This window comes from Pelobates fuscus, chromosome 1 (genome assembly GCF_036172605.1).
Source record: "Pelobates fuscus isolate aPelFus1 chromosome 1, aPelFus1.pri, whole genome shotgun sequence".
Lineage (NCBI taxonomy): Eukaryota > Metazoa > Chordata > Amphibia > Anura > Pelobatidae > Pelobates > Pelobates fuscus.
Window position 1 is genome coordinate 278,720,607 of NC_086317.1, and position 23,444 is coordinate 278,744,050.

The 23,444-nt window shown below is 41.8% G+C and overlaps 1 protein-coding gene across 1 annotated transcript in view; it reads left to right on the plus strand.

The window, feature by feature from the left end:
• Nucleotides 1-23,444, plus strand: part of MYBBP1A (MYB binding protein 1a) — a 38,896-nt gene that overhangs the window by 1,718 nt on the left and 13,734 nt on the right. The window contains exons 4-19 of the mRNA XM_063457417.1: nt 974-1,048; nt 2,438-2,545; nt 3,280-3,470; nt 4,650-4,817; nt 8,147-8,264; nt 8,805-9,094; nt 9,817-9,927; nt 13,203-13,328; nt 13,766-13,972; nt 14,396-14,504; nt 15,360-15,456; nt 17,851-18,002; nt 18,287-18,373; nt 18,813-18,968; nt 19,059-19,223; nt 20,753-20,913. Of these exons, the coding sequence (XP_063313487.1) occupies nt 974-1,048; nt 2,438-2,545; nt 3,280-3,470; nt 4,650-4,817; nt 8,147-8,264; nt 8,805-9,094; nt 9,817-9,927; nt 13,203-13,328; nt 13,766-13,972; nt 14,396-14,504; nt 15,360-15,456; nt 17,851-18,002; nt 18,287-18,373; nt 18,813-18,968; nt 19,059-19,223; nt 20,753-20,913 (2,321 nt within the window). The remainder of the gene's footprint in view (nt 1-973; nt 1,049-2,437; nt 2,546-3,279; nt 3,471-4,649; nt 4,818-8,146; nt 8,265-8,804; nt 9,095-9,816; nt 9,928-13,202; nt 13,329-13,765; nt 13,973-14,395; nt 14,505-15,359; nt 15,457-17,850; nt 18,003-18,286; nt 18,374-18,812; nt 18,969-19,058; nt 19,224-20,752; nt 20,914-23,444) is intronic.

Consider the following 23,444-nt stretch of genomic DNA (forward strand, 5'->3'; position numbering starts at 1 on the left):
ACTAATCCTCTTTGGAAAGAGCATGGACATGCCTAGATTGGGAGAAATAACTATTTAAAAATAGTGTTGTTTGTTTTGTTTTCCTCCTGTCAATCATTTCTCCGGCATAAAAAATTGAGGTTTCCCCTGCATGGATTAGCATCCCCAAGCAGGGTAAATCAGTGAAGACCATAGGATGAGTGAGAGTATCAATGCATCTCAATGAGGAAAGTTCAGTGTCTCCATGCAGAGGGTGGAGACACAGCACTGGCCCAAGAAGCACCTCTAGTAGCCATCTAAGGAGTGACCAGTGGATGTATCCCTAGGCCTGAAACACAGTGTTTACAGCAAAACCCTGTAGGGAATGAATTTACTCACCAGAACAAATACAATCAACTGTAGTTGTTCTGGTGACTAGTGTCCATTTAACATTAAATTCTAGACCTTTGATGATATCATCAGCTCTGAAAGATTATGAGCCATATTCTGTTAAGTAATTGGGACAGGGAACCTAGTTCAGGAATCTGGGTGGTTGATGGCAACTAAAACCTTCAGCTTACTTTATACTTAAATTATGTAGAGTTTCAGCAAATATTTAAATTGCATGCATCTAAGAAAGTGTGTGTCTATGTAATTTAGGACCTATCAACAATTTCATTATATGGCCTATATGTGGTCTAAATGGAAAGGCTGTTATACCATGCTCGCTGCGTTCTTTAAACATTAATGTGCTTTTGTTTTAGTGTATTGTTCTTCAAACCTTTTCTCAGGACCCACCAAGAGGTCAGGATTTGTGAATATCTGTATCGGTAAACAGTTGACTTACAATATATTGGTTTGGCTACTGATTAAATGATTAAATGCTACTTTATGGATATCTGTGACCTCATGGTGGTTTTTGATGGAAGAGATAAAATGCTGATCTAGTACTACTGAACTGTACTGTAGCTCTGAATCCAAAATGAATCTCATGGCTAGGATTTTTTCCCTCCAGAAATCTGTGAGAAATGCTGCGTTTGGGAGTTTTTTTGGTGTCCTTGCCTTGTTCCAGTCAGGTCGTCTCATCAAGGTAAGAAACAGAACCTTGTACACCACAGACATTCTCTGAATATTGTTTGTCTTTTCTTCTCTAGCTAGTCCCACTACTGTTTTCAATAAATCACCAGTATACATCTACTGGTTATGTGTCCTTGTTGAAATGTTTATATTTAGGTAGTGGAAGTGCACTCAACTCTTCATCCTGGAATTCTGGGTGCTGAGCTGGTTCCTGGGTCCAATAAAATTGCCTATTTTGGGGAATTCGTTGGAGTGCCTGGATTATTTTCTATATTCAAAACTCTTGTTGAAATGTTTGTCTTAATGAAAATAATATAAATGTGTTTAGTCAACAAACTCCTCATACTTCTATGTTCAAAGCTGCATTACAATGTTTATTGAAGGACACCAACATGAGTGGAATGAGGAGCATAATTAAAATGTAATAAGGAGAAAAGAGAGCAGAAAGTCTAATTGACCGTTGTAGGGCCGGCCTGCCACACTGGGTGGCTTTGGAAATATTACATCCAGGGTAACTGCCATTGTTCAATGTTTTGGACTCTTGTAAGAATGCCATTATACTGCCACCTTGTGTTCCTTGTTAAGTAACACATGGAATCTATATAATATCAATGGAAAATACAATGTTCCTATATAGTGGAAGAAGAAAAACAACAAACACCTAGGGCCTAGGTGTTTGTTGTTGTTTTTCTTCTTCCCCCTATATACAACACATTTTTCATTTTGATAGTCAAAATTATAAATACAGATGCAAATGTAATGATGAATATAGAAAGTCTTTTGCCACGAATCTGCTTTGGTTTTCAACCAAATATATTGTGGTAAGCATATAATCTCAATGTATTTGAGTGTGGTTAAGTTGATCATGCCAGGTGTTGCAGTGCCAGCAAGTTAAATCCAGTCAAGGATGTTCAAGTATGTTTCCACTACCTTTTTTGTATTTCCATCTTAACCCCTTAAGGACCAAACTTCTGGAATAAAAGGGAATCATGACATGTCACACATGTCATGTGTCCTTAAGGGGTTAAGAAAGCAAACCTGGTTTTGTTGATGTTTTATAAATTTAATTTTTAATATGATTGATATAAAGGACCACAACTAAATAGAAAATCCGACTTGTGTAGCCCAAACCAGCCTAACTTGTATAAACAAGATCATTTACTGCAACTGTCAATATTTAAACAAGTAAGGATTGTCCTTAATGCCATCTCCTTTAAACTGAGAACTGCCGCTATACGTTCCATTGTAGTTTGGAAGAATTGTCACTTATACTTATTTTTTGCATTCACTTCCTCATTGCAGAGACATCTAGCATGCTAGTCTCTTGTGTTAACATAGGGAGTTTGATTTTTATTTTAATTCTTTGTTCTTCCTAAATACCTCCATCCTATCTTATTTGCAGGATCATGATGTTCTCCTACGTTGTGTACAGCTTTTGCAGCGTCTGTCTCTGTACAGAGAACACCTGAAAGACCTACCCAACAAGACATTAGTGGATATTCTGACAGAGGTAAGATTTGCCACTTGGAGCATTCCATGAGGGACTGGTGCAGTAGATGATAACAGAGCAGGCAACTTTTCTGTCTCCCAGTGCTGTCTTGCCCCACCATTCCTTTTGACTTCCAAAGTTTTACTCTTCATATCTTTTTCCTATATCTACATATGTTTGTAATGCTATAGTAGTAAACATACCAGACATCAGCCATTTTGTTTTGTTTTTTTCACATATGAAACCGCAATATCTGATGTCAATAATCTCCCAGTTTATGATTAAGTTTACAAAAATCGCTAGCACAGTAATAATTTATATTTGTATTCGATAAAATTATGTCTTGGGGATGCCAAGGTAGGAGTCCTTCTGACATCCTTATTTTTGCTCTTTAGCAGAAAATTGAGGTAGCAGCAAAGACCATTTAATTAATCGCCACTTATTATTTACCAGTGACCATCCTGTTTAGAAGATTAGCTCTAATGGTTTAATTTTATGTGAATAGTTTTTAATATTTTTGTCTGGCACGTAATTTCTGTATCCTAATGCATAGTTCAATACCCCAAAAAATTGGACTACTTGTAAAATTGTTTTCTTGAGACTGCAATCCTCTCTAGAAATAATTCTCTAATCTCTGCTTTTTATGACTTTTCTCACAGAGGTTTCCATATAAGCAAGAATATTTGAAAATAATACTTTGGTGGTTATTAAATCTAAAGGCAGCTGTGACCGTGTGTTTTTAACTTCTCTCGTAGATTCCAGAATCAACATTTGAGGAAGTGCTGTTCAGAGAGCTACAGTCTGATTTGACATCTGCGTTCAGCACCCCAGAACAGCTGCATTTACTCCTAGTTGGCATGCAGATGTTTCCTGCGGTGCTAAAGCCTAAAAAACTGAAGAGGCTGCTGGGTTCATCCACCATTACTACCGTGGAAAACATTCCTAAGTAAGATATAACATATTTAACATAGCTATAATCCTACTGTTCACAAAAGCAGTATTTAAGTTCATGCACGCTCAAAAATTATTTTCTAAAGTGGAAATATTGATTATGTGAGAAGGCAAAAAAAACACACTTAAAAGAGCTGTTTGTAAATGTCTTAATTTTGCTTTGGGTGGTTTTGTTTAGAATCACAAAGTTACATATTTTTTGTTCTCTCAGAACAGTGCTGTCTTTTTGCCTAAAATGGCAGATTGTTTTTCAGACCATCATACTGGTAGTAAAACAAGCATTGTGAGAGCACAAGTATAACGTCACGTTTGCCTGCTTGGTACTACTAGCGTAGCATGTATTGATATTAACTAGCATTTAAATATCAATTGTATATGTTTTTATTTGACGTTAAGAACTTGTTTTTTCTTACTTATACCAATTGTGACATTATAGTTCAGAGGTTCTTAATCTCAGGGTTGCGGTTCAAAATAGAGTGAGTCCAAATCCTAAAACAGACATATGATATTGACTAGGCAACTGCCCATAATAAACTGCTTACTGCAGCATCATTGCTTTACTAAGAGCCATCTGACAATATAAAGAGTCTAATTAAGGGGTTTCTCAGAATTAAAGAAACATGAAGAACTATACCCACTACAGCACATGGTGCCCTCAGGGCCCTGACTGTAAGTCGTCAAACCATTTGACTTTGTACCAGGAGTCTGACGGATACATTACCCTCCTCCACGACTTCACATGGTAAGCTTCTTGCTCTCCACAGGAAACAGTGGAGCCGGGGATTGTTGTCTGGCAGACCCTAAGTAAGAAGTCCAAACATTATAAAATGGATTGACTTTTTACTTTTGTCATTCATTTCAGTGGGTCAATAAGGTAATTTTAAAATTAAAAATCAGGATCTCAAAACTTATGCCCTTTATATAATGTGGGTCTATGCCTATGTCTCAATTTTCCATCTTTCTGTGAGATTACTACTACTACTGTCACACCGTAGGGAGTGACATTTAAAAACTGATTTCAAAACTACAATTTAAAATTACTTTGCTGCTACAAATGAACAGGTGTAAAAATATAATAGGGGTGTTATAACATTTTGAGTTTGATATTGTGTTTACAGCTTAAATTTTTGTCACAAAAGGAACAAGTTCATGACTGAAATCTTATTATGTTCAGGTTGGTAGAGATGTTGAAAATGGCTGCTCGGTCGGTGAAGAAGGAGCGCAGCCTGCCAGATGTAGCGCTGGACTTGATGCGGATGTCTGTGAAGGAGAAAGCTTTTGAATTGTTCTGGAAAGAAGTAGTTGAGAATAGTTTGCTTAAAGACCAGTCCGGCCCGTGCACGTATGTTTCTTCTACATTTAGCTTGTGTTACTAGCCATTTCTCTTACATGTATGCTGCAAAGTAAAATGTATTTTAAAAACCCAACTAGCAATACAGCGACATTATAATTTCGTTATCATTTATATATGTTTCTCACCATGCTCCCACCCAAACACTAACAAAGTATCAGAAAAAATGAATTGCTCCCCCCTCCATCCCCCCCTTTATTTTAAAGTGGTGGCTTGCCTGGTGCTTCGGTTTATGCAGTTGTAAAATAAATTAATTTACACTGGTACCTGGGTGAATGCAGGTATTGCATGATGTGTTGCAGATGGTTACATAAGCCTCTAAGATATTTCCAGACGCACATGGTTTACACTGCAACTTAAAAGAATAATTCATGAATGAGTTCTAATGTTATTCCTGTATTGTTCTCATTATTGTGGGCTGTGTATGTGCAGATTTCCTGAGCAGTGGTACATGTTACATCTACTACAGATATTCTAGCCTGTCATCATTGCTTGGTGTTGGACTAAATTTATTAAAGGAACATTCCTAGCACTTTAACTACTACATCCCGTTTTAGCGCCCTTGTGTCCCTACCCACAATGTTTTGGCACACACGTGCCTTTCTCAAAGGACAACAAGTCCGTGTATCAGACATCATTTTTATTTTTTTAAATTCTTTATTTTTGCACACGATGGGTAAGGCAAGCATAATACAACTTGAAGGCTTACGCAGAAGCCACAATATAAAAGAGCAATCTTATAAACATAAAATTGGCATCAGCCCATATGACAAACCACGTTATACATTCTGAACAACTTGCCCCCCATCGAGGATTTTATGTTTTTGTATAGCTATGTTATCGAAATTCTGTATGCTCGTATAAGATAGGCATAGCAAGAGTAATACGACCGTATGGCTTGCGCAGAAGCCAAGATGCAAAAGATCAGAGTTGAGTACACAATATACGATATCAGCCCAAACTCCAAGCCTCAGCATGTAGGCCATTCCACCTGCCTCCCCTCTAGGATTTGTAAGGAATAACCAGGCTGCGTATTTTAAAAAGGAGCCCTGACTCTATCCATGTGAGGCTGTACTTTAGGTATCCTCAATTCTCTATCAGTATACTCATGCCTGAGTGAGGAAATTAAATATTGACAACATAGACTAAAACAAAAAGAAATATTAAGAATGTAGAACAGATACAGCACCCTTGTGAATCAAGGGTTTAGTAAGAACGAGAAAGGAAAAAAAAACATAAAGAAGAGAAAAAGAGATGAAGAAAGAAAGGTGAAGTAGAAGGAGGAGAAAAATATGAGCATAGAAGTTGGGAGGGGAAGGGGGGGAGGCGTACGAGGTTAAAGCAGCTCAGTCCTGCAATGACCCCGTAGGGTCAGATCCCGAATTAAACCGGAGAACTCTCACATCAATCGTTACTGGAGCCCATTACGCTATTGTCCCAGAGTGCCCATGTCCTCTGGAAGGCCACGGTTGTACCTCTCAATCTAGCAGTCAGATCGTCCATGATTCTGCTTTCCTTTATCCTAGAGATCACCCCCCCAAACTCCGGGCCTCCAGGTGAGAGCCACGCCGTCGCTACCGCTCTGCGTGCGCTTAAAGTTATCGCCCGTACTAGTTTCTGCTCTCCTCTCGTCCATCCCTCAATAGTTCTATTTAACAGGTAGATCCACGGGTCCAAGGCCAGGGGTCTGCCAAAGGTCTGACGCATCAGGTCCTCAACAGCCTTCCAGAAACCGTGGATTTTCGGGCAGTCCCACCACATGTGAAGATACGTGCCTCGGAATCCGCACCCCCTCCAGCACTCGTCCGTATCTATCTTGCGCATTTTGTGCAAAGTGATCGGAGTAGTATACCACCTAAGCATGGTTTTCCATGCCTGCTCCTGTTGCGTGACACATATAGAAGCGCTCTTGGTGGCTTCCCAGATCTCCTGCCATTCGATTCCCTCCAGCACCTCCCCCAGGTCCGACTCCCATCTATCAGTATACTTCAAACTACCCCATTCTTTAGTTTCTGTGCTGAGATGAGCATACAGGAGTGTGATCATTCCCTTGGGAGTAGAACCCTCTCTACACAGTCTCTCATAAAAAGTGAACTGTTCCTGGGCTGCTGCTTTTATATGGGGTTTTCTAGCGAAGTCCCTGATCTGGAGATACCTAAAAAAATCTGCTGGAGCCAGGTGGGTATCCTGTTGGAGGTCTGTAAAGGGTATGATATCCCCTTCTCTATATAGTTGGTAAAGGCGTTGTAACCCAGTCTTTTCAATATTTCGAAAGTTCCTGGGGGCCATACCCGGTGGAAACTCCCTATTTCTGAGTATCGGAGCCATAGGGGAGGGGTATGAAGCGAGTTTAAATTTAACGCTATTCGTATCCCATAATCGGAGAGAGTTAAGGATGGCCGGGCATGTCGCTCGTATCATGGGCCTGTGTTCTTTAGGGACCCACAGCGTAAATTGGGGGACATCTAGACCTACCATCAAAGATTCAAGGTCTACCCACCTCCGTTCCCCGACAGGGGAGTGCCACATGGCCACTTGAGACAGCTGTGCCGCTAAATAATAGTGATACAGGTTCGGGAGTCCCAAGCCCCCTCTGTCCTTTCGCCTATACAGGATTTGTCTGGCTATTCTGTGTCTCTTATTGTGCCACACAAAGTCACATATCGCCCTCTGCAAGGGCATCAGTTGAGATTTTGAGACGTGGGCAGGGAGAGCCTGGAAGAGAAACAATATGCGCGGGAGAATATTCATCTTCACAGAGTGAATGCGCCCTAGCCAAGAGAGAGGTTTGTCCGACCATTTTTCTAAATCACTCATCAGAGTCCTTAACATAGGATCATAGTTGCTAGCATATAGACGGGTTGGATCTGCCGTCAAGTGTACCCCTAGATATTTTAACGAATTCGGTTCCATCCTCAGGTGGTGCGTTTCCTTTATATGAGTTTCATCTGCTAGTGGTAAGCCTATAGACTTCGCGCTGGATTTCTGCATATTCGCCTTGTATCCTGACAGGGCCCCATATTCTTGAATGACACCCTGTAATGCAGAAATCCAGACATCATTTTTATATGGTGTATCAGACCTTCTTTTTCTTTTATTAGTGGTATTTTATTTTCTTCCTATAGGTAGTTTTCCTAGAGGGTAATAGTCTACCAGGTGGATGAACTTCCTCTGTGCTTTAATACCTTACTCCTGGTTTGTTTTACATTCATAGCTCAGGACATGTTTAATGCAGTCATTAATAATGTACTAATTATTGTCCTTATCCTAAAAAGAAAATTGTATTTTGTTGCAATTGATGATCTTTGTGTTGATTGTAGTTACATGTGCTACCGGCTGCTGGGTGCTTCTTTGCCTCTCCTCGACCTAAGCCAGCTGCAGATTGTCCTCCGGAGTGAAGTCATGCTACACTATGGAGCGCATGTTGTTTCCACTCAGGTACGCATATAAGGAAATGTCTGTGCACAATAATCCCCCACATTTAACATGACTTCATGTTATGCGAATTCTCAAGTAAGGGGGTCAGCAATCTTTTTTCGCATTCGGGCAGGTCACCATGCCTGTAAATAGTGGGCCACATTCATCTATATAGCTAAAACAATTTAAAAATATTAGATGGATCCCTAATTTGGTATCCTTATGTGGGATTGGCATGTATAAGTATACCCAATTAGGGAGCTACCTTGTAAACTGTTGATACATAAAAATTGATATAAAGCACTTTTATTCCGATCTTTATCCAGTTTAGTAAATCATTTCCTAACTTGGTATTGTCAAGTGTGTTCACCATATTTAAGGTTACCAAATTGAGAAGCCAAATTAGGGAGCTAAATGCTATACCGTTGAAAGATCAAATTTTTTTTAAAAAAACAACCTTTTATATGAAAAATAATTAGAAAAAAAAGTGTGTGTGTGTGTAAATATAAACCTGTGTATATGGTAAATTAAAATACAGTAAGTGATTATATTCTTTTGCAGCCTGCTGACCGTTTCAAGTTTTCTCCAGAGATGGAATCCTATATGGATGCGTACCTAGCAGAGTGCACAGATCCTGAGAAGCAGGCAGCAGTGATGATTGGATTTACCTTGCTCACTAACCAGGGATACCCAGTAGTACCCAGTGTCTGGAAAGTAATCAGACATATGCAGCCTGCTGCTCTGCAATCATACATAGACTGGTTGAAGAACATGTTCATCCAGGCAGATCTGAGTTCTTGTATGGACTTTAGCACGAAGAGGCAGAAGGAGAAGCAGGACCAGCAGATATCGTGAGTCTTTGACAAATTTTGATCGAATAGAATATTTATAACCACAACAACTTTTTTTGTTATATTTTTCAAACCCAGTCCACTTATCTTTAAATAAACATGCTCTCATGACATCGCTTTTAGTGTTGTTCATATCTTCATCTTGATCTCCTAGATCGGTGACTATTAGTGCGCAATATGGATGTTGTGTAACATGGTTTCAATGGCATGATCTCTCCTGACCTGTTTGGTCCCACTTACCAGAGTACCTGGGTCACCAACTTTTCCATTTAGCAAATACGTATATGAACATTTATTAGGGGTGAATGGGAAACTGGAATAAGTGAAACTGTATTTCAGTAAAGCTGAGATATTATCCTGCTTCCGATTCCTACTTGTGATTAGATATTCTATTTTTGCTGTGGAAGTAACTTTGCTGCTCTTCTGCATACAGCCACAGGTTTATTCACTAAAATGAGAATTGCTGGGAATCAAAGTGACTTCCGAGTTCAGGGCCAAAATAGCCAATCTGAAGTCAGAATTGACTTGAATGTTTCCAGTCCAGCTATTTTGGCCTACATTTAGAAATTCTCTATGAACTCCTGATGATTCTCTCTTTAGTAAATAGCCCAGTCAGTGTCATGTTAGTTTCTCTTCAAGGCATTAATGCCAATAACTGTATTACCGAACTGGACACATTTTGTTGGCACTAATCAATCAATCAATACAATATTGTTTTTCAGAACTGATTACTTTGTGTTTCGCTTGAGAAAATGGATAATTCCTCGACTTTGCAGCATCGCTGAGAACAACCTGGTAAAACGCAGTGAGGAACAAGTTAGGGACATTGCTCGGTAAGTAAGCAAGTGATATTGGCAGGAACTTGCTGCACAGATCTATGTAAATCAGTAACTCTCTCTGTGAGACTATTAGACATTATTGTATTTAATCTTTTGGTGCAATCCACCCTTGCCGACCTCATTTAAAAAAAGAAAAAATCTACTATAAAGTTGTTCAATATATATTTTTTTCTTTGCATCCCTTTAAACTTATGTACTGTGCAACTATGTAATTACCAAATTGTTTGTTCCTGCACAATAGTTTTAAGTTTAGGTTGCTATTTGCACATTCAGAAATAACTGTTTATTTTAAGGAGTACTATAACGTTAGGAATGCAAACATGACTTTCTAACAGTATAGTGTTGGACTACATGCTTAAGTCCCCGGCTCCCCTCAGTGTGGAGTTCAGAGATCGCTTTACTTACCTTTTCTCCAACGCTGCCCTGGACTCGCCTCCATGGCTCAGATCATCAATCTTGCCAATCTCAGCCAATTCAATGCTTGAAAAAGCCAATTCAATGCTTGAAAAAGAGATAAGGAGAGGCTATTGCACAGTCACAGTAAAATACTACTCCTCCTAGAGACGCATTGAATCCGTACATCTCTATAAGGGAGCATTCATCTTCTTCATGCAGAGCGTGGAGACCAGTGTTAATTTTGGCCATTTTAGTTTTAGTCGTATTTTAGTCATCTGAATTTTTTTTTTTAGTTTTCATTGATTAAATCTACACTAAATTTTAGTCAACATGATTACATTTTAATGGGTTTAGGTAATGCCTCTCTCTGTCTCTTTTGTCCCTCTGTGTCTTTGTATTTTCCCAGCCCCTCAAGGTGTCTCGCTCCCAAGCCTTGGTCTGTCTCTAGTGCCCCTTCTTCAGCCCCTCAGTGGCTCTTTGTACACCCCACCCCCCTCACCCCCCGTTTATCTTCATAGCCCCATTTGTGGATCTCTTTCCCACAGCCCCATGTCTCTTTCTCCATCAGCCCCTCTATCACTTTGTGTGTGTCCCAGCTGCTCCATGCATCTAATTTCCTCCGCGTGTCTCATTCTCCCCATAACCCCTTATTCCCTCCCCTCAGTCCCTTCTTGCGTCTCATTCCTGCAGCCCCCCCAAGCGTCTCATTCCTGCAGCCCCCCAAGCGTCTCATTCCTGCAGCCCCCCAAGCGTCTCATTCCTGCAGCCCCCCAAGCGTCTCATTCCTGCAGCCCCCCAAGCGTCTCATTCCTGCAGCCCCCCAAGCGTCTCATTCCTGCAGCCCCCCAAGCGTCTCATTCCTGCAGCCCCCCAAGCGTCTCATTCCTGCAGCCCCCCAAGCGTCTCATTCCTGCAGCCCCCCAAGCGTCTCATTCCTGCAGCCCCCCAAGCGTCTCATTCCTGCAGCCCCCCAAGCGTCTCATTCCTGCAGCCCCCAAGCGTCTCATTCCTGCAGCCCCCCAAGCGTCTCATTCCTGCAGCCCCCCAAGCGTCTCATTCCTGCAGCCCCCCAAGCGTCTCATTCCTGCAGCCCCCCAAGCGTCTCATTCCTGCAGCCCCCCAAGCGTCTCATTCCTGCAGCCCCCCAAGCGTCTCATTCCTGCAGCCCCCCAAGCGTCTCATTCCTGCAGCCCCCCAAGCGTCTCATTCCTGCAGCCCCCCAAGCGTCTCATTCCTGCAGCCCCCCAAGCGTCTCATTCCTGCGGCCCCCCAAGCGTCTCATTCCTGCGGCCCCCCAAGCGTCTCATTCCTGCGGCCCCCCAAGCGTCTCATTCCTGCGGCCCCCCCCCAAGCGTCTCATTCCTGCGGCCCCCCCCCCAGCGTCTCATTCCTGCGGCCCCCCCCCAGCGTCTCATTCCTGCGGCCCCCCACCAGCGTCTCATTCCTGCGGCCCCCCACCAGCGTCTCATTCCTGCGGCCCCCCACCAGCGTCTCATTCCTGCGGCCCCCCACCAGCGTCTCATTCCTGCGGCCCCCCACCAGCGTCTCATTCCTGCGGCCCCCCACCAGCGTCTCATTCCTGCGGCCCCCCTCCAAGCGTCTCATTCCTGCGGCCCCCCTCCAAGCATCTCATTCCTGCGATTTCCCCCCCCCCAAGCGTCTCATTCCTGCGGTCCCCCCCCCCAAGCGTCTCATTCCTGCGGTCCCCCCCCCCCCCCAAGCGTCTCATTCCTGCGGTCCCCCCCCCCCCAAGCGTCTCATTCCTGCGGTCCCCACCAAGCGTCTCATTCCTGCGGTCCCCACCAAGCGTCTCATTCCTGCGGTCCCCCCCCCCCCAAGCGTCTCATTCCTGCGGTCCCCCCCCCCCAAGCGTCTCATTCCTGCGGTCCCCCCCCCCCCAAGCGTCTCATTCCTGCGGTCCCCCCCCACCAAGCGTCTCATTCCCGCGGTCCCCACCAAGCGTCTCATTCCTGCGGTCCCCACCAAGCGTCTCATTCCTGCGGTCCCCACCAAGCGTCTCATTCCTGCGGTCCCCACCAAGCGTCTCATTCCTGCGGTCCCCACCAAGCGTCTCATTCCTGCGGTCCCCACCAAGCGTCTCATTCCTGCGGTCCCCACCAAGCGTCTCATTCCTGCGGTCCCCACCAAGCGTCTCATTCCTGCGGTCCCCACCAAGCGTCTCATTCCTGCGGTCCCCACCAAGCGTCTCATTCCTGCGGTCCCCACCAAGCGTCTCATTCCTGCGGTCCCCACCAAGCGTCTCATTCCTGCGGTCCCCACCAAGCGTCTCATTCCTGCAGCCCCATCCAAGCGTCTCATTCCGGCAATCCCCCCCAAGCTTCTAAGTTCTTCTCCTACCTTCCCCATCTGTCTTATCCGCCAGTGTTTATTTTGGCTGCAAATTTCAATTTAGTTTTAGACTTTTGACTAAAGCCATTTTACTTTGTCGTATTTTAGTTATCTGAATTAAAATCTGACTAAAAATGCTAGTCACAAAATTAACACTAGTGGAGATGCTGAATGTCTGTGCTGCACACTGTGCGACTCTGACCTAGGACGCACCTCTAGTGGCTGGCTGAGCGACTGCCACTAGATGTGTTACTAGGCAGCAATGTAAACACTGCCTTTTCTCTGAAAAGTCAGTGTTTACATTGAAAAGCCTGCAGGGACAGGCTATAGACACCAGACCCTACATGAAACTGTAGTTGTTCTGGTGACTATAGTGTACCTTTAAATCAGGTAACTAGCCTAAATAATCTATAACACGAGACTTGTATATCAAACAAACTTTAAATATATATATTTTTTTAATAATACAAATAAGTTCATTGATGTAGTATTATGTTACTGACTGATTTTATTTTTGTCCTCAGGTTTATTTTCTTCCATGCTTTTTTCGAAGCTAAAATGCCTGTCTCTAATATTCCGGAAACAAAGTCAACCCTGTCCGTGCCTCTAGAGGATAACTTGCGAGCACTAGTGGCAGATGCCTTTTTCAGGTTAGACATTTTGTGCTGTAAATCTTAGTGTGTACTTGATGCTGCTGCCTAATCAGGTTGGTGGTTCCATACAGACTGTTCTGGTGACAACATGAACATCTGGCACTTGGACGGCACATGCAACAAAGCAAAAATGATAAATGCCACATTGAGGAGCAGAACTGAGAGTGCTTAATGTTATTGTAAAATATTGTTTGAAAATGAACAGCGCATTAAACGATAACAGTTCAGATTTCCCAATAATTATGTGGATGAGGAAGTTCCCGATAACTGACTTTGCACAGAGCCCTACGTGTTGTAAAGGCAGCGACAAGTTATAGCGAAGAGATAGAACTGTGTATCCGTTTACATAAAAAGTTTACATAAAATATTCGTGTTTTACAAGAACAAGGTTGTTTGAATAATTTTAATTTCTTGCTCTCTTTTTTCTCGATCAGTTTGCTCTTTCATTTGAACTGCATGTCTGTGATTGGGGACAGTCCAGCAGAGGCCCCGGCAAAGCAGAGACAAGCGACTGGAGTCACTGCAGATGGAGTCCTTTGGATTGAGTATATGATTCAATATGCCAACACCTTGCTTTCCCATGGAAAACTGGTGAAGGCAGTTATACCCTTCACTAAAGAGCAGAAGGCATCATGGGATCGGTATGACAAATGGCAAAGACTAATGTCTATGTACTCTGTTTCATGTTCTATTTATACCAATAAGTGGATAATTTGGATCTAATACTATTAACCAGTTACATTTTGTTTCAATAGCCATATATACTACTAGCCATGTGGACATTTTATGGAAATTTGCCCCTAGTCCCACCACACTGGCCAGCATTCCAGAAATAAAAAAAACTGCATCAGTCAGTTAGGACAATGTGATCATTTTGTGACCCAACGTCAAACAATGTTTCATCTCAATTTAGGATTGCTTCCCAACACATTGGGTGGAAAGATTGACTGTCTTGAGTGGACAAATGGATATTGTTTTTAATGAGGAGTACTGAATTGTTTCTTAATTAAGTTGCTTGCCTAATATTATCCATCCTTAATAGCCAAGCCTCTCCTTTTATGTAGGATGCTGCAGCATGTGGAAAGTTTAAAGAAGAAAGCAAAGAAATCTGCCACTATGGAATCATCGTCTTATCAGCAGCTATTGCTTTTAGTGGGAATTCACCTCTTTAAGGTAAATGATATATGCCACTATGATGACTGTAACCTATGGAGGTTATAGTGATCATATTCCTGATTATTGTTACATTGCTAACGGGATATAAATGTGCATGTGTGTGTGTGTGTGTGTGTATGCTCGTTTAGAAACGTTTACTATATAGGTAATCCGGATGGAAGAAAAATATATTAATAAATAAATAATTAAAAAGGCAAAGATATCCCTTGCTGATTTGTATAGGTATCTGATCAGCCTGCTTTTTTTTTTTTTCTCGCTGGGCACTAATGTAGCTGAGGGGATCTAGTGGCCTGTTGGACTGAATACATGTGAAGGTGACACAGTTGATGACCATGCCATTCCATTTTTGTAATTTCCCTTGAAAGTGATAAATATGGGCTAGGAGAAAGGATTTACATTATTTTAAGTTTGTCACCCGAGATCCCAACAACCTGGAACTCTGGTAATTTCCATTACAAGGAGTTTAGTTTGCAGCATAGCTTTCCAGGTGCCTCTAATAGTGCTCCTTTATAAACTCTCATTTGTACAGTAAGCTTCTTTGGTTGACATTCATTTTTTTAATCCTTAGAAATTAAAAATAGATGCAATTTAAAATCTGTTTTATCTGTGAGATTATTGCAGTGAGCCTGCAATGGAAAGTATCTGAAACACTTTACTCAAAATCCACTGCATGGTGGGACCTATACTAATGGTCACCAGGAGACTGTATCATCACAATTTAATGGGCCTTATATCCCAAAACTTGGGCACTGAGATTGCTCAGTGTTTATCATGGGCAAATGTTTCATTTGATATTTTCTGTTTCTTCTTAATTAGGCTCATTTGTTAAGTGTTTTTTGGTTTTGTTTTTAGACACCAGAAGAGAGTATGGAGATACTGAGTGATATTAAGGCCTGTCTGGAAAAAGCTCAGAACAAGAAAGCAAAGAAAAAAACTAAGAAAGATGAAGGTAAGTCTGTTGTAGGATTTTGTGCGATTATGCTAATCTGGGTTATCTGCTCGTTCACCTTCATAACCAGTTCAGGGGAGACACTGGGGGCCTTCATAACCAGTCCAGGGGAAACTGGGGGCCTTCATAACCAGTCCAGGGGAAACTGGGGGCCTTCATAACCAGTCCAGGGGAAACTGGGGGCCTTCATAACCAGTCCAGGGGAAACTGGGGGCCTTCATAACCAGTCCAGGGGAAACTGGGGGCCTTCATAACCAGTTCAGGGGAGACACTGGGCCTTCATAACCAGTTCAGGGGAGACACTGGGCCTTGATAACCAGTTCAGGGGAGACACACTGGGCCTTGATAACCAGTTCAGGGGAGACACACTGGGCCTTCATAACCAGTTCAGGGGAGACACTGGGGGCCTTCATAACCAGTTCAGGGGAGACACTGGGGGCCTTCATAACCAGTCAAGGGGAAACTGGGGGCCTTCATAACCAGTCAAGGGGAAACTGGGGGCCTTCATAACCAGTCCAGGGGAAACTGGGGGCATTGATAACCAGTTCAGGGGAGACACTGGGCCTTGATAACCAGTTCAGGGGAGACACTGGGCCTTGATAACCAGTTCAGGGGAGACACACTGGGCCTTGATAACCAGTTCAGGGGAGACACACTGGGCCTTGATAACCAGTTCAGGGGAGACACACTGGGCCTTGATAACCAGTTCAGGGGAGACGCACTGGGCCTTCATAACCAGTTCAGGGGAGACACTGGGGGCCTTCATAACCAGTCCAGGGGAAACTGGGGGCCTTCATAAGCAGTCCAGGGGAAACTGGGGGCCTTCATAAGCAGTCCAGGGGAAACTGGGGGCCTTCATAACCAGTCCAGGGGAAACTGGGGGCCTTCATAACCAGTTCAGGGGAGACTGTGGGCCTTCATAACCACTTCAGGGGAGACTGTGGGCCTTCATAACCAGTTCAGGGGAGACTGTGGGCCTTCATAACCAGTTCAGGGGAGACTGTGGGCCTTCATAACCAGTTCAGGGGAGACTGTGGGCCTTCATAACCAGTTCAGGGGAGACTGGGGGCCTTCATAACCAGTTCAGGGGAGACTGGGGGCCTTCATAACCAGTTCAGGGGAGACTGGGGGCCTTCATAACCAGTTCAGGGGAGACTGGGGGCCTTCATAACCAGTTCAGGGGAGACTGGGGGCCTTCATAACCAGTTCAGGGGAGACTGGGGGCCTTCATAACCAGTTCAGGGGAGACTGGGGGCCTTCATAACCAGTTCAGGGGAGACTGGGGGCCTTCATAACCAGTTCAGGGGAGACACTGGGCCTTCATAACCACTTCAGGGGAGACACTGGGCCTTCATAACCAGTTCAGGGGAGACACTGGGCCTTCATAACCAGTTCAGGGGAGACACTGGGCCTTCATAACCAGTTCAGGGGAGACACTGGGCCTTCATAACCAGTTCAGGGGAGACACTGGGCCTTCATAACCAGTTCAGGGGAGACACTGGGCCTTCATAACCAGTTCAGGGGAGACACTGGGCCTTCATAACCAGTTCAGGGGAGACACTGGGCCTTTATAACCAGTTCAGGGGAGACACTGGGCCTTCATAACCAGTTCAGGGGAGACACTGGGCCTTCATAACCAGTTCAGGGGAGACACTGGGCCTTCATAACCAGTTCAGGGGAGACACTGGGCCTTCATAACCAGTTCAGGGGAGACACTGGGCCTTCATAACCAGTTCAGGGGAGACACTGGGCCTTCATAACCAGTTCAGGGGAGACACTGGGCCTTCATAACCAGTTCAGGGGAGACACTGGCCCTTCATAACCAGTTCAGGGGAGACACTGGCCCTTCATAACCAGTTCAGGGGAGACACTGGCCCTTCATAACCAGTTATGGGGAGACACTGGCCCTTCATAACCAGTTATGGGGAGACACTGGCCCTTCATAACCAGTTATGGGGAAGACTTTGTTGTCCAATAACTTTACACTGAATTTCCACTGTTTTCCCACCATGCTCCAGACCCACACTCACCTGTCCATGCTGAAGTGGATTTATCCCAGATCCTCATCACTCTTCATCCTGCAATGGATTACAGAGAGCTGTAAAATGCTGCTATGAGCAGAGGAGTAGCTGGATGGAATGTGAACATAAAAAATACGGAACTCCTAGATAAATAGCCCTAGTTGTGTCTTAAACATTGGGAAGAAAGAACAGTTTATATACAGTCAAACCTAACACTCTAAAGAACATGACTTATTTATCCTATATAAAAGAGTGTGCAGCAAGACATTGTATTTATAATACAGCTCACCATATGAAAACAATGTGTAGATTTTAGGTATAGTCCTGTTTGTTGCACTTCTAATGTTCTCATATTGATCTTTATCCTTGGCAGATGACCAGGAGCCAGAATGGGTTGAGGTTATGGTGGAGATCCTTCTGTCACTCTTCTCCCAACCTAGCAGACTTTTCCGACTTGTCGCAAGAAACGTATTTAAAAATATTTGTCCATATGTGACAAAGAATGCTTTGCAATTGATCCTAAATGTAAGTAAAATTTACTCTAATTGGGTTTAAACCCAAAAAAGTGAAGAAAAAAAAAGTATGGATATGTATTTTCTGTGACTTTATAATTATAGTATAATAGTTAGTCTTATATTTTCTGTAGTTTTTTTTCAGGCTGTCTGAATTTGTTATTTATGATATTTTTTGACAAGACGCCTCACACCATACACAAACATGCTCTCCAGACTAAACGATAAAATAAAAGTTGTTTTTTCTTTTTTTTTCTTTACTGTTTTTAAATATTTTGTCCGATTTCTTTCTTTCAGGTTCTTGATGCCGAAGAAGATGATAGTGAGGATGGTGCTATTGTAGTAACCGAAGAAAAGGGACAAAAACAATCCACTGAAAACAAGGTGATTTAAAAAAAACAATATTTTTTAATATATTATGTATTTATAATTAATTTCTTTCTGCAACAGCTCACATTAAAGGGGCAGTCAAGTGTGGATTTACAATATAATTTTAATGTATTTCATGGTTAATGCATTAACAATGCGCAATATAATTTCTCATAAACCCTTACCTCTGACTGTACCTTGTATTCACGTTTTCCCAGAGATCCAGTCCACCTCTTCACAAGGTCACTTTTAGGGAAGCTCCAGACACCCGTTCTGTGACTTTAAAATGTGTATAAAAAAAAAATGAATATATTGCTAATGTTGGAGATCCACTTCTACATTAACAGTAAGCTAGGGGTTAGCATCACCCTTCATGGGTTTTGCCTGTTAAAGACAGACTTTAGACCCTTGTAATGTCATTCTAATGTTTGTTGCTGAACCTTGTCTTATGCAGGAGGATGAACAGGACAGCGGTTCAGATGATGAGAGTGAAGATGATGAGGATGAAGAAGATGGTAATAGTGGTGATGAAGATGAAGACGCTAATGAAACTGTTAATGACGACTTCCGTATACAGCTCATGAAAATTTTGCAGGATGGCGGTGCTCAGGTAAATTGATACTACACGGAACCCTTGTGGCACGTAAATACATCTATGGGCTAATTAGGATATTGTTTTAATGCTAGCTATATCCTTTAGGAGGGACAAGACAGCGATGATGACTTGGATGATGACGCAATGATGGCTTTGGATAAAAACATCTCCGCTCTGTTTGCTGAGCAGAAAAAACGTATCCAGGCCAAGAAGGATGAGAAGGAGCGGATTCGCAAGGAGAAGATTCTACGCAAAGACTTTAAGACTAAGGTCTCGAATAAATAAATTTTTAATTTCATACGATAAAAATAAAAGCATGCCTGGGCTTTCTATGATGCAGTGTCTTTGGCCATTGAAGTCAAAGGGCATTTTAAGGAAGATAGGTCTTCTGCGTAACATTTCATCAGATCTCATTGCTATGAAGCAAATTATGTGTTTATTGCTCTTTACGTCTTCAACTGCTCTAACATCAAGTTAAGTTACACCCAGAGTAGTTTCATACACTAGACAGAGGGAGGTACGAGTCTTGAGCTTTTCCACTTTGCAATTTGCATTTATTAGGCGTTTAGCTAGATTTAGTGGGCCAAAAAACAAAACAATGCTACCTGTGCTTTGCTGGATAGCAACCAAACTGGACTGGATTTTAACTTGGCATAATTAAAATGTGCAGATTGGTCCAAACAGATCTGTCGTAGATAAAGACTAATGTGCAGGAACAAATAATGGAAGGCTCTGTCCTAGCCTATCTGTTTGGGGTAGAAGTTACTATTTATTTTATAGCCACTAAAAAAAACAAAAAACAATGTTTAACCCCTTAAGGACACATGACATGTGTGACATGTCATGATTCCCTTTTATTCCAAGAGTTTGGTCCTTAAGGGGTTAAAGTAATTCTAGCAAATAAATACATAGCTACTCAGTGACAAAGTACCATAAAATGGCAATCTACAATACAAAAATAATAGAGACAGACACAGTGCAATAATGTTGCAGAATATAAGTTATAAATATAAATGATTGCACTCACAAAACCAGTTACTCAGTGTATTAGACACACTGTCTATATGCCTTTATATATACATATATATATATATATATTTTTTTTATATTTCATGCACTTGGCAGGGAGTCATCAGACCCAGATGTTACTAAAATCTGATTTTCTAGGCTTGGTACAAATGTCTTTTCATGTTCTTTAGTTGCAAATGCTTGTGAGGTACTGACCTACATCATCCACAATGTATGGCAAGTCCTGACTAAAGCGAGGGAGAAGATGGATCCTAAGTTGTTGCTGTTCTCTCTTGACATTTGTAACTCTGTCATTATTTTTAATGTTTTAGGTGTGTGTCTATTATCCTGGTTCCTAGTATTAAATAATTATATATACCTGTTTCGTACACTCACTGTACATGCGTTAACTCTTTGATAGCATGGTGATCCTGAATGTGTCTGTATGTCAATAAATAGGATTAGACCCCATATTCCCCCTCTGACTGTATTTTTTTTAAAATCCTGTTAATTGACCAAGTTTTCTAATTTTAGTTTTGATGGTGACTTTTATTTTGATAGGTAAGCCCATAAAAGCTAGTGACCACAGAAAAAAAAAATCCATCTTTTATTGTCAGCAATCTGCCATAAGGTCTCCAACACTTAGAATGTGGTAGTTTAGCTGCCATTTAAGATTATAATGCATTTTATTTTAACATATGTAAAACCTTGCTTACTGTAGTCTATCCAAAGTTTTTTTTTATTACATACTGCTGTCTGACATCCATTTTCCCAATAATGTTTTTGTGCAGGTGCTGGACCTGGTTGACGTCTTTGTTAAAAAGCAGCCTGAAAGCCCATTGGTGTTTAACATCATCGAGCCTCTGATTTCTACAATCACACAAAGTATGAATTCTGAGTCCTCCAACCAACAGGAGCGGGATTACCTTCAGAAATCAGCAGCAATTTTCATGTGAGTACCCAAACTTATTCCTGGTCTGTTTCTGTTGCCAAGATGTAATTTTCTGATTTACTTGATTCCAACAGTAGGGGGCAGTATAAATGGCAAATTGGCGAGCAACATATTAACAGGAATGGGTGGAAGAGAGGGCCCTACACAAACTAGCTTACAATATAATGTATGTAAATTTAAAAAGGCGCTTTGAAACCAAATATTAAATAACTATTCTATAAATGCACTTTTATATTTTAGATGCAAACCCTATTAACTGTTAACTACAAACACCTCAAAAAGTAAAATCCAAAAATAATATAGTGTAGTGTTTCATAATAAATAATTAGATCAATTTCCAATAAGTGTATAAAAAAACTTTTATCAAAGTGCTTCAGCACTAATGCAGTAGAAATGATCACCTTTTGACAATTTTTAAAGTTATTGTGCAACAATCAATTGGGTTATTTCAATATATATTATAAAAAAATTCACAGTGTGAACATAGGTAGTGCAAGTTTCAAACATGTATTCCTGACCCTATAGTGTTAAAACCATAATTTAAGTGGCTTGCCCACCCTTATCCCCTTAAAAAGTAAAAAGCTTCCCTCATACCTAGCGTGTCCGCTGGCCCTGCCCCGATCCACCTTTTTGCTCATTTCATCAGAATTTATAATTTCAGCCAATACTTATGCTTTTCCATATTGAAAGCAGTGGATTGGCTGAAATTGGCAAAGAGGCAGGTCGACCCAAACGTTGGTTTGGCTAATCAGCACCTGCTCATAGATGCATTGATGCATCTCTGAGGAAAGTTCAGCGTCTCTATTCAGAGCATGGAGACTAGAGTGTGTGTTAGTCTCCCCAGGCAGCCTGTCCCAGGCAGCATCTCCAGTGGCCATCTGAGGAGTGGCCACTGGAAGTGTCCCTAGGGGCAATGTAAACACTGCCTTTTCTCTGTAAATGACAATGCCTGCAGGGGCTGTCTACACTCACCAGGACAACTACATTAAACTGTAGTTGTTCTGGTGACTATAGTGTCCCATTAAGGGTTGGGTATGTGCATGTATATGGATACATACACATGGAACCAAGGACTCTACTGTTTGTACACTATTGAATCACATCAAACAAAGTAAAGAGCCGGATTCTAAAAAAAATTAAATATGTGCAGTTTTTGCATTTTGTAAGGTATGTAGTTTGTGCAGATATTTTAATAATACATTTCATTCTACCTACGTCCTCAGCACGCCTAACTTTCTGTTCTCAAGTTACACAAGTTACAATACATTCGAAAGAATTCAGGTGCATCCTGAGAAACATTATGTTGTAAGCAGAACAAATCTGAGTACAAAGACTGCATTGCTTGTTTGAACAACAGGAAATGCTTGGTAGAGAGAACCATGTACTGTGCTCAGTTATTTGCAGCAAAGAAATTCTTCAGTGTTTGTATGTTTAGAGACTGTGCCATTCCAACATTCCAATGAATTGCAGGCTAATGTCTGACACTTTCACTTACCATCATTGAAATTATTACTAGCGTTTGTGGATTTTCTTCACATATACAAATACAGGTTGTATCCAGTGTAACACTATGCATAGTTGACTTTGAGTAATTGTATACCTGAAGGGGAACTCTAAACCTCATAATCTCTGTAGCATATTGCAGTGGTGTGAGTGCTCCAAGTTTGACAGGGTAATTCACAAATTTGAGAATTCAAAGTGAATTTCATTTTTAAGATCAAAATAGCTGAATTGAAAAACATCTCGAAGTCAAGTATGCTAAAATATGAAATTTACTTTAAATTCGCACTTGTGAATAACCCTGTTATTGGCACCATCCAATTGTTTATTAACAAACGGTTTTAGAACAGTGCTCTTATCGCAGGGACTCTCCACTGTACCCATAGCATAACCCCTTTCCCAGCTCCATGTATAATGCAGACATTACACCGCCATATAATGAAGTGTAATTTTTTTTTATCAAACATGAACAGCAATGATGGGCTGGGAGTGAAGGGCTAACCTTCCCTCACTACTGTCAGCCTAGCATCTACAGCCAAGTTGGATGGATTAGTACTGATAATACCAAAGTATCGTGCGAGTTTTATCAGTTAAGCTGAAGAGTGAGCGAGCTATAGTTGCCATGTAGAGCCATGGTTTTGGTGAAACTGTTTGACAAAAATGTGAGTCTGTTCCCATAGAAATATAGCACCATAACTACTTAATTGAGCTGTAGTGGTTATGGTTCTTGGTGTCCCTTTTAATCCCTAGAAAATTGTTGATTGAATCTCATCATGTCTATTTGGTCTGTTGCATGGACTTTGACCTGTCATCTATGGTGGAAAGGTAGCCAGTTGGTAATAAGATCTCCTCTTGTCTAGTCTCTTTGCCCTGTCATGCTGCCATTTTGTCTAATGAGGCTGCAGTCTGTGTTAACTTTGGCTTTTCTACTGGAAGCAAGACACCAGCTAGAGCTCAGTATTTAGTATTTTGTACACTTTACTAATTTGCTTTTGTTACAATGTCAATATAAAATCATTTATTGTAATAGT